This window comes from Prionailurus viverrinus, chromosome B4 (genome assembly GCF_022837055.1).
Source record: "Prionailurus viverrinus isolate Anna chromosome B4, UM_Priviv_1.0, whole genome shotgun sequence".
Taxonomy (NCBI): domain Eukaryota; kingdom Metazoa; phylum Chordata; class Mammalia; order Carnivora; family Felidae; genus Prionailurus; species Prionailurus viverrinus.
This window is the reverse complement of record NC_062567.1, coordinates 64082944-64096348: the sequence shown is the minus strand read 5'-3', so window position 1 is coordinate 64096348 and position 13405 is coordinate 64082944. Positions and strand designations below refer to the sequence as shown.

At 34.7% G+C, this 13405-nt stretch overlaps 1 protein-coding gene across 7 annotated transcripts in view; it reads left to right on the top strand.

The window, feature by feature from the left end:
* Positions 1-13405, top strand: part of KIF21A (kinesin family member 21A) — a 152242-nt gene that overhangs the window by 74451 nt on the left and 64386 nt on the right. For all 7 annotated transcript variants that reach the window (XM_047867707.1, XM_047867704.1, XM_047867703.1 and 4 more), the window contains exons 2-7: positions 5807-6029; positions 6164-6346; positions 7751-7900; positions 8599-8733; positions 9531-9698; positions 12040-12155. In XM_047867707.1, the coding sequence (XP_047723663.1) occupies positions 5807-6029; positions 6164-6346; positions 7751-7900; positions 8599-8733; positions 9531-9698; positions 12040-12155 (975 nt within the window). The remainder of the gene's footprint in view (positions 1-5806; positions 6030-6163; positions 6347-7750; positions 7901-8598; positions 8734-9530; positions 9699-12039; positions 12156-13405) is intronic.

Sequence of the window (13405 nt, the reverse complement as noted above, 5' to 3'; positions counted from 1 at the left end):
GAGAGAGAGAAGCAGAGAGAGAGAATCCCAAGCAGGCTCCACACTATCAGCATGGAGTCAGACACAGGTCTTGAACTCACAAACCATGAGATCATGACCTGAGCTGAAATCAAGAGTGAGACGCTTAACTGACTGAGCCACCCAGGTGCCCTAGGATTTTACTTTCTTAAAGGAATAATTAAAAAATAGAATTTGAAGTTAGAAAGGACCTTACGGATATTAAATCTAGGTTCCCCATCTTATAGATTAGAAGATTCAGACATAGAATGGTTGAATAACTGTTCAAGATCAAGTTTCTAGTGACAGAATAAAGTGATGTAGCAATGTTATTGTGATAGTCACATGCCTGGTAGTGAAATGTTCCCCCCTTAACTAGACCAGTTTATAGGATTCATTAATAAATGTTTGTTACATTACTTTGTTTTTATAATAGAAGAAGACCTATTATCTGTCCTCAATTCATTTACTAGTAGAGCGATAAGAATTCAATTTGATAGCTACTATTCTAAAGTCATGTACAAACTGCATAGATTAATTCAAGCTTGGGGTGTTTGAGCTAGGTCTTGGAAAATAGTTTCTGTGCAGAGAGATGGAGGTTTGGCATTCCAAGCAAAACAAAAACCACATACTTTGGGATGGTGAATGAAAGTATATAAGTTGATCAAGAAATGATCAGTGGTTGGATATAGCTGGATGTAACTAGAATTGAAAATGGAATGACAGGTAGAATATAGATTAGGAAAATATTAGATACCATGCTAAATAACTAAGACATTATGGGGAGGAAACACTGATATTTTAAAGGATGTTGGCATATGAGGTGCAAAAGAAAAAGATTGGTCCAGTAATCAGAATGAGTAAAAAAAGGAAGAGATGTTATAGAAGCCAACTGCAGATAAAGATTTTGAGGAATATGATATATGAAGAGTAACAGAATATGCCACCCCAAAGTATGCCACTTTGACATAAGGATTATTTTGAGTGGAAGGCAATTAAAAAAAAAAAAAAGCAGATAGAAGGAAAGATCTCTGCCCTCCTCCTATTTGTCTAAAAGCAGGAAATAAATTTGTAAAGGTTTTCCCCCACCCCTCTGGAACAGGAAGGACCAAAGTTAGTCACTAGAAATGGTAGCACAGGAGCCTACATAACAAACTTAGCTAGTTAGCCCTTATCTTCCATTAGTTTCTTCATACTCTCCCACTGTTTGCTGTCCTAGAAACTCAGTCCTTTTTCCTCTGTTAATATGCTATATAAGTCCAAGTTCTAACCACTCTTTGAATTATTCATCACTGAGTATTTCCATGTGTATGCATAATAGATATGTAAATAAACTTGTTTGTTTTCCCTTTGGTGACTACCAAGGGGAGTAGTCTTTTCTCACTCTAATTTACAGGACTGCAGCCAGTAGAACCTAAGAGGATAGAGGGAAAATTTTTTTTCCTCCCCTGCAAGTTGTAAATAGGGTCAAATGTTGAAGAGAGGTGAGGTAGGATGAAGACTAAAAAGGGTCCACTTTATTTAGAAATGAAAAGTACCTCTTTCTGAGCAGTTTCAGGAGAGTGTGAGAGCAGAAGCTAAAAGGCAACTGTATGTCAAGGGAAAAATTTAGATGTGGGAAAATGGAGATATTTGTTCATGTACTTTTATCTTAAAACTAAATAATGAACATTTGTATCATATTCTGTTTCAAGCCTTGAATTTTTACAACTAGGTACAATAAATTACTTTTCTGTTTTCTGTATGGCTCTTCATGGGTTTTCCCTTTCAGACCCACCCATTGGTCATTGGTCCACAAAGGATAAAGGGTCTGTACCTCATGCTAAGAAAAAAAGCACATTCTCTAGCAAAACTGTAACTATTTTCCATAATTGCCTTACTCTGCCTACATTCATTTCCAATGCATCATTTTTTAAAAAAACCTAAATAGAGATAGATCATCTCTATTAGCAAATTAATATTATAGGTAGAACCCACATGATTGTTGGTCTTTATAATATAATGTTGCTATATACTATGAGAATATCTTACTCTAAGTATTTATGACATAGGTTTTATGCATAATTGTTTTTCTTTAAGAAGCAGTTTCAAATGTTATCTACTTATATAATACACATTTTGAAAAACCTGCAAGGCCTTGTTACTATTTCTTAGTGTTAATGTTAACCAAAATGTTAACACTGATTATGTCTTAGTGTTGGGATTAGATGAATGTGTTTAATGTTCTTATTTTTATATAAAAATACTAAGAAAGGAGGTATTTCAAAATATTTAATAAATGTCAGATTCTGTTTTTAGTCTGTTATTTCCCAGAAGGGTTGATATATTTTGTTTATATATAATTTCAAATTATAGTTTTGAGATTGAAGTTTGTAGCTGGGTAAATTTCAAACTCTTCACATTATTAAAATAGGTGAATTGGCATGGGTTAGAACTTCATGGGAGAATTCTTGACTTGAGTATAAATTTAGGGAGTTGTAGAGTTTAAAATACTAATATCTGAAGGGAAATTGAAAGGGTGAATATATTTCTAACCTTTGAAGTATAGTCAACCTCCAATTGTCTACATGTGTAGGAGACTATCCCCTTCTAGGTGGGAGTTTCTCAGACTTGCCAGGAAACTGCCATTTGCCTGGATCCAGCTGAAAAGAATTCCACCCAACTTGGTGGTTTTTAAAACCACTCTCCCCTCCCATGCAAATGGGTGGAACTGCATATCATTCATGCTTCAAACACAATCCTCCTTGCCATTAGCAAGGATAAGAATCAGATGAATAGAGTTTAGGAGATTAAGTTCTGAATGGTATTGACATTCTAAAATTGGCTGTCATATCTGCAATTCAAATAGCATTACATTCCTTTGTTATGTTAAAATGAAATTAAAAGTATCTCAATAGCCAAATAAGTTAGCCTATGGTTATAATAATTTACTTAAAATTATGAGGCACTGATTTCAGATAGTAGCCCAGTGCTCATTTTCATTTAGACAGTTTGTGTTTATTTTTATCTGTTTTATTACATGGGATTTGTTAAGCTTCACAGAACTGCTATAAAGAAGGGGGAAAGCAGAGTCCTGGGGGCATGAGGTCTAGAGAGAAAGCCTCTGTTCATGTATGACTTTATGTTGGAATGCAAGGAGCAAGAGCTTTCCAAAGATGTGAAATTTAAATAGAGACTGAAAACATGTGATGTTCAGGCTGGAAAAGGAGTTAGGAATTGAGAGGCTGGGGAAGTGTCCAGGAGAAGAGAGCAGTATATTTGAAGGTAGAGAGAGCATAGCTTGTTAGTAAAACTGGTTAAAAATAAGCCATCACTGCCACCACTATCGACAACCAAATCCTTTATTTCAGAGATGAAGCATGGCAAGAGGAGAGACCGCAGAGGGATTTAGGGATGTACTGAATGATTTTAAGCAAGGTAGTGACCTGATCAACTTCATATTTTACAAATATCACTGATATTGCAACATGTAGAACAGATTGGTGGGGGAAAGAATTGACATAGGCAGGCTAGTGAGGAGACTTGCAATAATCCAAGTAAGAGATAATGGTGGTGTTGATGGGGAAGGAAAGAAATTGGTGGGCTCTTAACTATTTCAGAGATAATTAATAGTTCTTGGAGATCAATTAAGTAGATGGAATAGGAAAGGGAGAGTAATTGAGGTTGACTCTCCTGTTTTTAGCTTGGCAGCAGTCAGGATGGTGATTCTCCCAAGGAGGTTGGGGATTTTGTTACAGTTTTCATACCATGATTGGATGAAGTAAGATAGGAAAAAAAGAGTTTGGAAAGAAGAGACCACTCATCAAGAAAACATGGAACCAAGAAGCCAAAGCTACTACTACATTAGCTGTTTTTGGTTGTAGCTTCATGTAAGAAACCCCTTTTTAATTTGTTATATCATTTTATTTTTATAGCAGTACATAAATATTATTTTCCTTTCCCCCTTTTTAATAATACAGTATCCTGCAGTCAAATAGTGTTAGATCTAAAAGAAACCTTGGAAATTATAGTTTCTATCCCAGGTGAGGAAATTGAAGCTCTGAGAGAAAGACTGCATGATAGCAGTGGAGTGACAGAAGTAGTTAAATCCAGATCTTCTAATGGCTACTCTCTTGTTCTTTCTACGGTATCTAGCCAGCTCCATGTTGATTATTGTGTTCCATTAAAACAAATAAGTGAAATTGAAGACTTGATGAAAAAAGAATAGCATTATCACAGAGGAAAGAAAAAAAAAAACATAAATGTATTGTTAGCACATTTTTTTTTTTTGTAGTATGGAATTCTATTTTAGATAACCAAGGTTGCAGAAATTCAGTCCCTTCTCATTATTATCTTCCCTATCATTCCATTGACCTTCTATCCTGATGAACCTGAAAGGGTTAAAATTTAGGCAATCTGGACTTATGTTTTGTTTTATTTCTATCTAATAAATTGATGAGCCCATTCCACTTCTATTGACCCCATTTAAAAAACAAAAACAAAAACAAACTCAGATCTCAAAAAATAAGAATGTGGAACCAGATTCCTTTAAAATCCTTTCTTTGGTCTGTCTTTATCATTTTATGTTTTCCATTGCTGGTTGTCTTTACTTTCTCCTTAAACTGCTTCTCTTTCATCATGGCAAATAGGAACCTTTTAAAAAACCTAGGTACAGTAAGTCAGTGATGTATATGTCCAAGATAGTCCCTTTTATAGATTAAATATAATAGGGCCATATTTTGGTTTGTTCTGTTAGCAACATATCACCATCTTTACTTTTCTTCTTTGAAAATAGGCCTTGAAATCAGAAAGAGAAGCAGAAGAGGAGGGTCCTAGAATCTGGAGCAGATGGGGGTGGGTGTCGGGTGGGTATAATGCTGTGGTTTTCCCAATAGTGGGAGGATACCCTAGGAGATGTGCTTGATGATTCACTGGGTTTTGGAGAGAAGATAGTGGAACTTCTCTTTATATTCCTTTTTAATTTCTTTCTTTACAAAATTCTGCTTTTGTGTATGTCATAATACGTGATATATCAATACAGTACATGCATATCATTTATTATGAATATATATACATATATGTTGGGGGAGTGTGCTTCAGGATGTTAAGCTGACAGAAGGAAGTGGTTAAATAAGTTTGGAAACCATTGGTGAGGAATTTGCAAAAAAGACAAGTCAAGAGCATCAAGATAAAGATTATATTTTTAATTTTTCACTTTTGGGTATTGTCTTCCCTGGAAATAAAGAGAAGAAATTTAAATCAAAAACAACAAGGCACAGCATTTTGGAGGCAGAATTTATTTAACTGAGTCTTTACCTATTACAGAGTTATGGAAAAGTGTTCACCCACAAAAGTATTTAATTTTAAGATTAATTTTATTCTTGTTCATGATTTTTGGGGATTGTCAAGTAACTCATTCTGAAATAGACTCAGTATAATTTAATTTATTTAAACTTTTCAACTGAAGGAACAGTAGTAGATTACATTAGTGTTTTAAAAATATTTGGTTGGGGGCGCCTGGGTGGCTCAGCAGGTTAAGCGTCCAATTTTGGCTCAGGTCATTATCTCCCAGTTCGAGAGTTTGAACTCTGCGTCAGTCTCTGAGCTGTTAGCACAGACAGATCATGTCCCGCTTCAGATCCTGTGTCTCCTTGTCTGCACTCCCTCACTTGTGTTCTGTCTCTCTCTCTTTCTCAAAAAATGAAATGAAATGAAATGAAATGAAATGAAATGGAAATAAAATATTTGGCTAAAAACTTTTAAGTCCTTTTTTTTCCAGTTTTTTTTCCAATTCATTTTAATTAATTTTTTTCCTGATTATTTCTTACAGAATAAGACCACAACTTGCCAAAGAGAAGATTGAAGGATGCCATATTTGTACATCTGTCACACCGGGAGAACCTCAGGTCTTCCTAGGGAAAGATAAAGCTTTTACTTTTGATTATGTGTTTGACATTGACTCTCAGCAAGAGCAGATCTATACTCAATGTATAGAAAAACTAATTGAAGGTTGTTTTGAAGGATACAATGCTACAGTTTTTGCCTACGGACAGGTAAGTACCAAATTATTTTCATAGAAGCTATAACTTCGCAGAAGTGTCAGTTCAGTTGTGTTTTTAGTTTTGTTTCTTTAAGTTATATTATTACACTAAGCATGCATTTTTCTTTGTTCTGTTCTTTTATTCAGACTGGAGCTGGAAAAACATACACAATGGGAACAGGATTTGATGTTAACATCATCGAGGAAGAACAGGGTATTATTTCTCGTGCTGTTAAACACCTTTTCAAGAGTATTGAAGAAAAAAAACACACTGCAATTAAAAACGGGCTTCCTCCTCCAGATTTTAAAGTGAATGCCCAATTCTTAGAGGTAATAATCTAAGTGTGTCATTAGTTTCCTTTTACATCTTATCCTTAAGACCATAGCCCTTATGATTTTATACTCCCAGTTTGTAGTATAGTATTTGACACTTAGTGCTTGATAAATGACATCTGAGTAAACTAATAGGTAGTAGTAATAGGTAGTAGTAACAATAGATAATAAGTAATAAGTATTCATGTTAGTATTAAAAATTATAAACACTTGACCTGTGTTCATACAATAAAACAATTAATATTGTTTATTTCAGACTCTATCTTATAATTACTGTTATACTGTAGGTAGGCTCACAAAGCTCTGGGAATTCAGTGACTAAAAAGGAGGGAAGGTGTGTGGAATAGTGAATTCAGGCTATAGCACTAGCTGGGCTGCAAAAGCTGGTATTCCTGCTAGGATGTCCACAGATTGGGGCAGGTTTCGATTAATTTAGGGCAGTCTAGTGTGGTGGGAGGGACATGACAGTAAGAGGACATCTAGGATTTGAGCACTATTGCAGTTAGGTGGATGGCAACATTATAATTCTAGGTGCTCGGTCCAAAGAGGGTTCTAGTCTAGTTCTAGTCTAGATTACCTGAGCTAATCATTTTGATCATTAATTAAATTGTTCAGCATTATATAGCACAAAATAGAAAATGTAATTCAAATTTAACATCAGTTATCTTACTGCTGGTTTTAATGGACATCCCAATTTAGTAAAAACTAAGAATAATGTAATTATTTACATTATGTATTTCTGTGAAAAGAAAGGTAATAAATAGTGGAAAACAAAAAGACATAGCATTCTTGTGTCTTCCCTTTCACCCTCCAATATGTTGTTAGGCATTGTGACTTTAAGCATATCATTAGAAAAGTAGGTGAATGAGTCCTCTTCTAAGGTTGTGGTTCAATCTTCTTAGCCACTATTAATACAGAAACACTAATATTGCTGACCTTAGAAAAATACTAAGTGTTAATTTTTAGATACAGTAAGAAATGTGGTAGGGCAACAGGAAATATTTTTAACTGAAGTAGTAAAAATTCTTAAAAATTTCCCTAAGCCTAGGATTTTTCTGCATTTGGTATTTCTAAGTTTACTTGTATTTATAAATATTTGTTTATCTCTTGCAAATGATTAATAGATCATTTTAGCTAGTCTTCAACTCATTAGTCATGATTAAGTCATTTACTTTTCTTACTCTTATAAGGAAATCTGGCACTTATTTGTATTTGTAATAATAACACAAATTTTTGTTTGTATTATATTTATTTTATTTATTTATTTGTACTATTTTTATGTGTTATTTTGGAGAGATGTTATTATGAAGACATTCTAAGATATGTTTGAAAGATATGCACTGTATGTTACTAACCATGAGGCAATTTCTGCTGAAATTAAGCTTATAATATTTTTTGTAGCTATATAATGAAGAGGTTCTTGACTTATTTGATACCACTCGTGATATTGATGCAAAAAATAAAAAATCAAATATAAGAATTCATGAAGATTCAACTGGAGGAATTTATACTGTGGGAGTCACAACACGTACTGTGAATACAGAATCAGAGGTGACATTTATGTTAAAGTTAAAATAGAGCATATTTAATTTTATTTGATATCAACTTTATTGCTAGTTTGCTTAAGATCAGGATATGAAATTTGTATCCTTATATGTAATATGGAGTTAAAGTCTTGTCTTCTTTTCCAATATTTGTATCCAATTTATATCAGGATTTTGTTATATAAAATGTCACGGTTATGGTAAAGTCAGTACATTTATTATAGCATCAAAAGAATCTAAGACAGAGAAAGTTTTCTTTCACAGACAGAGAAAGAGAGTTAGATCATTGAAGGTGGACAATGAGACCCCAATTTTTTTGTACCTATTGCTGCTACATATGTAGGACTATATCATGGTTTCTAAAGGGAAACTATTAAGAAAAATTACAGAAAAAATATTTCAGGAGAGGATACAGAAGGGCCTAAATAATTCAAGTTGTTGCTCAGTTTGTTCCAAAGTGTTCTTCTGTAACAGTTTTGGAATAGAAGCTGCAAATGTCAGCAAATGACAAACAATGGAATCTCAGTGTTTTCTCCTATTAAAAAAATAATACACTATTATACTATAAAGTTCAGCTCAAAAAGTGCCTGTAACTGAAATAATATGAAAATCATATGGTAGGTTTGGGACAGTAGCTCTGATTTCTGATCATATGGTATCATGTTTAAAGATTGTTCAAATAAAATCTGTCTTTCCCTTTTCCAGATGATGCAGTGTTTGAAACTGGGTGCTCTATCCCGGACCACTGCTAGTACCCAGATGAATGTTCAGAGCTCACGTTCACATGCCATATTTACCATTCACTTGTGTCAAACCAGAATGTGTCCCCAGATGGATGCTGTGAGTTTTTAGTTCTAATTTCTTAAGCTTGCAGGCTTCGTTTTCCTAAACATCCACATAAATCCCAGGAGAGTACACTTGAACCAAATTTAGTTTGGCTAATCGTTCCTTTTCCTTTTTTTAATTTTTTTAAATTAAAAAAAAATTTTTTTTAATATTTATTTTTTTCCAAGACAGAGCATGAGTGGGGGAGGGGCAGAGAGAGAGGGAGACACAGAATCCGAAGCAGTCTTCAGGCTCCGGGTGGTCAGCACAAAGCCCGATGTGGGGCTCAAACTCACAAACCGCGAGATCATGACCTGAGCTGAAGTCGGATGCTCAACCGACTGAGCCACCCAGGCGCCCCTAATAGTTCCTTTTCCTAATGAGATGTCTTTGATCCTATTCAAACTGAAGCTGGCCAACTGTGTAAGATTTTGAAATAAAAAATTGGTATGTGTCTGCAGCTACCGTAAAGCAAGCTGTGGCTTTATGGTGATGGATGTAGTCATCTGAGACCCTTTCCTTTTGAGGACTGTGTATTACAGGTTTCTCTTCATCAACATAAACAAAGCCTCAGTTCGTATGAGCTGGTTTCTGATTGTCAAGCTCCTTTCTACCTTTGTCTAGGCTTCTAAGTGCCTTTTTGCACTTACATTTATTTGGCTATTTGCCTATTTTTGAATATTATATGTATTAGAGATATATTTATATTTAACTTATTTAATATATAATATGTTTAATGAGGGCAAGGTGGGGTTGGAGGATATTTAGTGTCACATTAATAAAATATTTTTTATTATATTCCTCAATTGCAGGAAAATGTGACTGACAATAAGGTGATTTCTGAATCATCACAGATGAATGAATTTGAAACCTTGACTGCAAAGTTCCATTTTGTTGATCTGGCAGGATCAGAAAGACTGAAGCGTACTGGAGCTACAGGCGAGAGGGCAAAAGAAGGCATTTCCATCAACTGTGGACTTGTAAGACTGAGACTACAGCTTTGTGTTGAGAATATATCAGGGCTTTTCTATTGTCCTTTCCCCTTTTGTAATACATAATACCCAAGTGGAAATCCTTCATGCACTGAGCTGAGAAATGAAAGTGACAGTAAACTTATAAACTTAAGAGTAATATACTGAATTCTGATCTCCTCACATTATAAGCTTTTTTTCTTCAAAACATTGCTAATTTTCAGGGCGCCTGGATGGCTCAGTCAGTTAAGTGTCTGACTTCGACTTGGGTCATGATCTCACAGTTTGAGAGTTCAAGCCCCATGTTGGGCTCTGTGCTGACAGCTCAGAGCCTGGAGCCTGCTTCAGATTCTCTCTCTCTCTCTCTCTCTCTCTGTCTCTCTGCTCCTCCCTGACTCAGGCTCTCTCTCTCTCTCTCAAAAATAAACATTAAAAAAAGATTAAAAAAAATTAAAAAAAAACATTGCTAATTTTCATGTGTGTAAATTTAGTGGGGTTAAGTTTTATGCCATATATGCAGAAAAGAATACATATAGTGAAAATGATTTTGAAAATTCTTCCCACCTTTAGGGGCCCCTGGGTGGCTCAGTCGGTTAAGCGTTAAGCATCCGACTTTGGCTCAGGTCATGATCTCACAGTTGATGGGTTCTAGCCCCATCTTGGTCTCTGCCGACAGCTCAGAGCCTGGAGCCTGCTTCTGATTCTGTGTCTCCCTCTCTCTTTGCCCCTCCCCCACTTGTGCTCTGTCTCTCTGTCTCTCAAAAATAAATAAATTAAAAAAAAAATTAATTCTTTCCAACTTTAAAAATTTATTGTCAAAATTAATATTTTAATATTCAGTATTAAAGTTTTTGCTAACATTTATGACAGTCACTTTATTTTGGGAATTACAATCAATTTTTTTTAAAGTAATGATTGTTTTTAAAATGAGAACTTCCCTAGATTATATAGGAATTAGTTTTAATACCATGCCACCTAGTGGTGTTTTTGGTTGCAAAGCACCTTGTGTGTGCTAGCATAATGCTTTTGTTATATGGAAGAAAAAGTTTTAATGGCAGGTTTTTGTATAATAAATCTTTTCCTGTTGACTTCATTATAAAATGGACATTTGTTCCTGTATAAATGTAATAGAATCCCTAAATTTCTGTGATGTAGACAGCATCGGGTTCTGTGTTTTCTGCATTGTTTCTTTCCCTCCCTTTCTAGAGCTGGGGACTCCAATCAGATGGTCCTATTTTGCTAGTGATTGCACCCCTTGGTGTGGAAATTAACAACCAAGGCTGAGTAAAGAGAGCCAGACCTCCAAACTCCCAACACCCAGCTTGATGCTTCCATCATATGGTTGAATGTTGTGTGAAAGGGAGTCACCTGGATCCTGGACTTTGCGTATTGATCTGAATTTCTTAGGAAATAAATACATAGTGGAATTGCCATTTGTGGGGTCAGGAAAAAACAAAAGTCGTTGATCTCTTTTCCTGTTTAGGCCACTGAAGCATGTTCAGGTATATCTGGTAGAGTTCCAGTGTGGCCAGTGGTTAAAACTGAAGCTTCTCTGGAAAAGGGCCTGTAAGACTCAATGTAATACTGATGTTGGTCTCTGCAGGATCCACTGGCTCTGACAAAGACATGGTTATGGCTCTTTGCCTTACTGAAGGCGGGTGTGACCAAAGTGGAGGATAGTGCTTATGCTGTAGGTGCTAGTTTAGTTTTAGTGCAGTAAGAAAAACAGTAGGAGTGGCAGGAGGTGTGACTAGACAGTTCAATAATTTGACCTACTTTTAAAATATTGGGTGCTTAGCACATAGATTCATTGTATTTCTTAAGACAGCTATACTTGTGTTAGGAACACCTTGTTCAGAGAAATCATACTGATATTTTTGTTATGGTTAAAGAAGATTTTGTTTTACCATAAGGAAGCTATATTACAATAAGAACATTTCATGAATCTGTTGAACTAACTAAACACTTCATTTCTTCATTGAGTTGAGAACAACTTGAAACATGAATTGACGATTTTCTGGGGATACAATCTGATGCTCTTATAATTCTAAGGATGGTTATTCGTCACCAATTTTATAACATTTCTATTTTTAAAGAAAATCTCTGAGTAGAAGTTTAAGTATTTGTGAGCTATAGGTATATTATAGTCTAAATTTTGAGTGGTGTCAGTTTTTAGTAGTTAATATAGAAAACTTGGAAGTATACTTCATTTTTCAAAATTCAAAATGTGAAACAAAACCAAACATAGATGTTCTTAGTTCTGTCTCTGCATTATTCTCTATAAGCTTTTTTATTTAAAGGTGTTATAATTACTAAAATTTTATCACTTTCTTCTCTCTCTCTGTTTTAGTTGGCACTTGGCAATGTAATAAGTGCACTGGGAGATAAGAGCAAGAGGGCCACCCATGTGCCCTATAGAGATTCTAAACTGACAAGACTGCTGCAGGATTCCCTCGGGGGGAATAGGTATGCAAAAGTGATTATCCTCCATATTCCTGAATTTCAACTACTCATTAATTTTAAAGTAAATTTGTAAGATGATTTGTGACGATCGTTTTTATTATAAAGCAAATTAATAGAATGAGGAACTAATAATGTGTAAATACCTAAAATGCGAGAGTCCTGTTGTATGTGGTTATTTCACAGAATCCTTAATAACATCCCCTGAGGTAGTGTTACTGTTCCTATCTTACAGAAAAGGAAATTGAAATCCAGAGAGGTTGAGTAATTTATTCCAAGTCACTTGGCTTGTAAGCCTAATAAAATTTTGTTGAAAAGTAAATGCTGTCTTTTAAGTAATTACAAAGTAATTAAATATTGATACTTTTTACAAAGTTTTCTAAAATTTGGTATTTCTTTACATGTGGAAAACCTGTTTTAATGTTAATTGAATGAAGTACAGGATGTTTGCTGTTTATTAATTTTGCCAGTATCACTGACATTCCTTTTTCCATACTTTGCATCATTCTGATATGTTTCATCAGCTAAACTCATTCTTCTGGTAATTCATTCCTTTTCATAAATATTAACATGTTTGCTTTACAAGTGGAAGCATTTTTGGCATTTCAGTTTAATCATAGTGTAAATCAACAAGTTACAGACAACCACAGTGAAGCTTCAATGTTTTCAATGGTCTGACACATTTATTGGAAAGATCATTAGATGCTGTAAAATGACCTGGTAATTAGACTTTCAAGCTTCATTTTTGAACAACTGTTATTCAGAGAGTTTTGATAATGTTAAATCTATGTAGATTTAGGAGTAAAGTTTTGTTTTATAGAATTCAACAGTATTATTTTTATATGTCTTCCTTTTATGTAGTGTTTGCATTGTCTTAACCTCATTTGTCTCCATGCATATTCTGTGTATGGGTGCAATATTGCTTCCTTTGTTGTATTTTTCTTTTCCTCTATATTCTTAGGCTGACCTTTAGTATCACTCTGGGTCTTAAGACACCAGTTTTTGTTTTTTCAGCCAAATAGAAGTTTTTCAAGTTTGCTAAATTGTAGCTCTTTCCTATATTTATTTCTTAGCTGTAAAACAAAGCGGAGATGATAAATGTCCTCCCCTTATAATTTTCAATACTTTCAAGTACTTCAGTACCTCTGAAACTTTGCTTGCCCTGTAAGCAGTCTGAGATATTTGCACTGTGGGCCTTGAATTCCTCTGGAATTTCAGATTGGCTGCAGCTAAATACAGATTGCCTACAGTCTCAG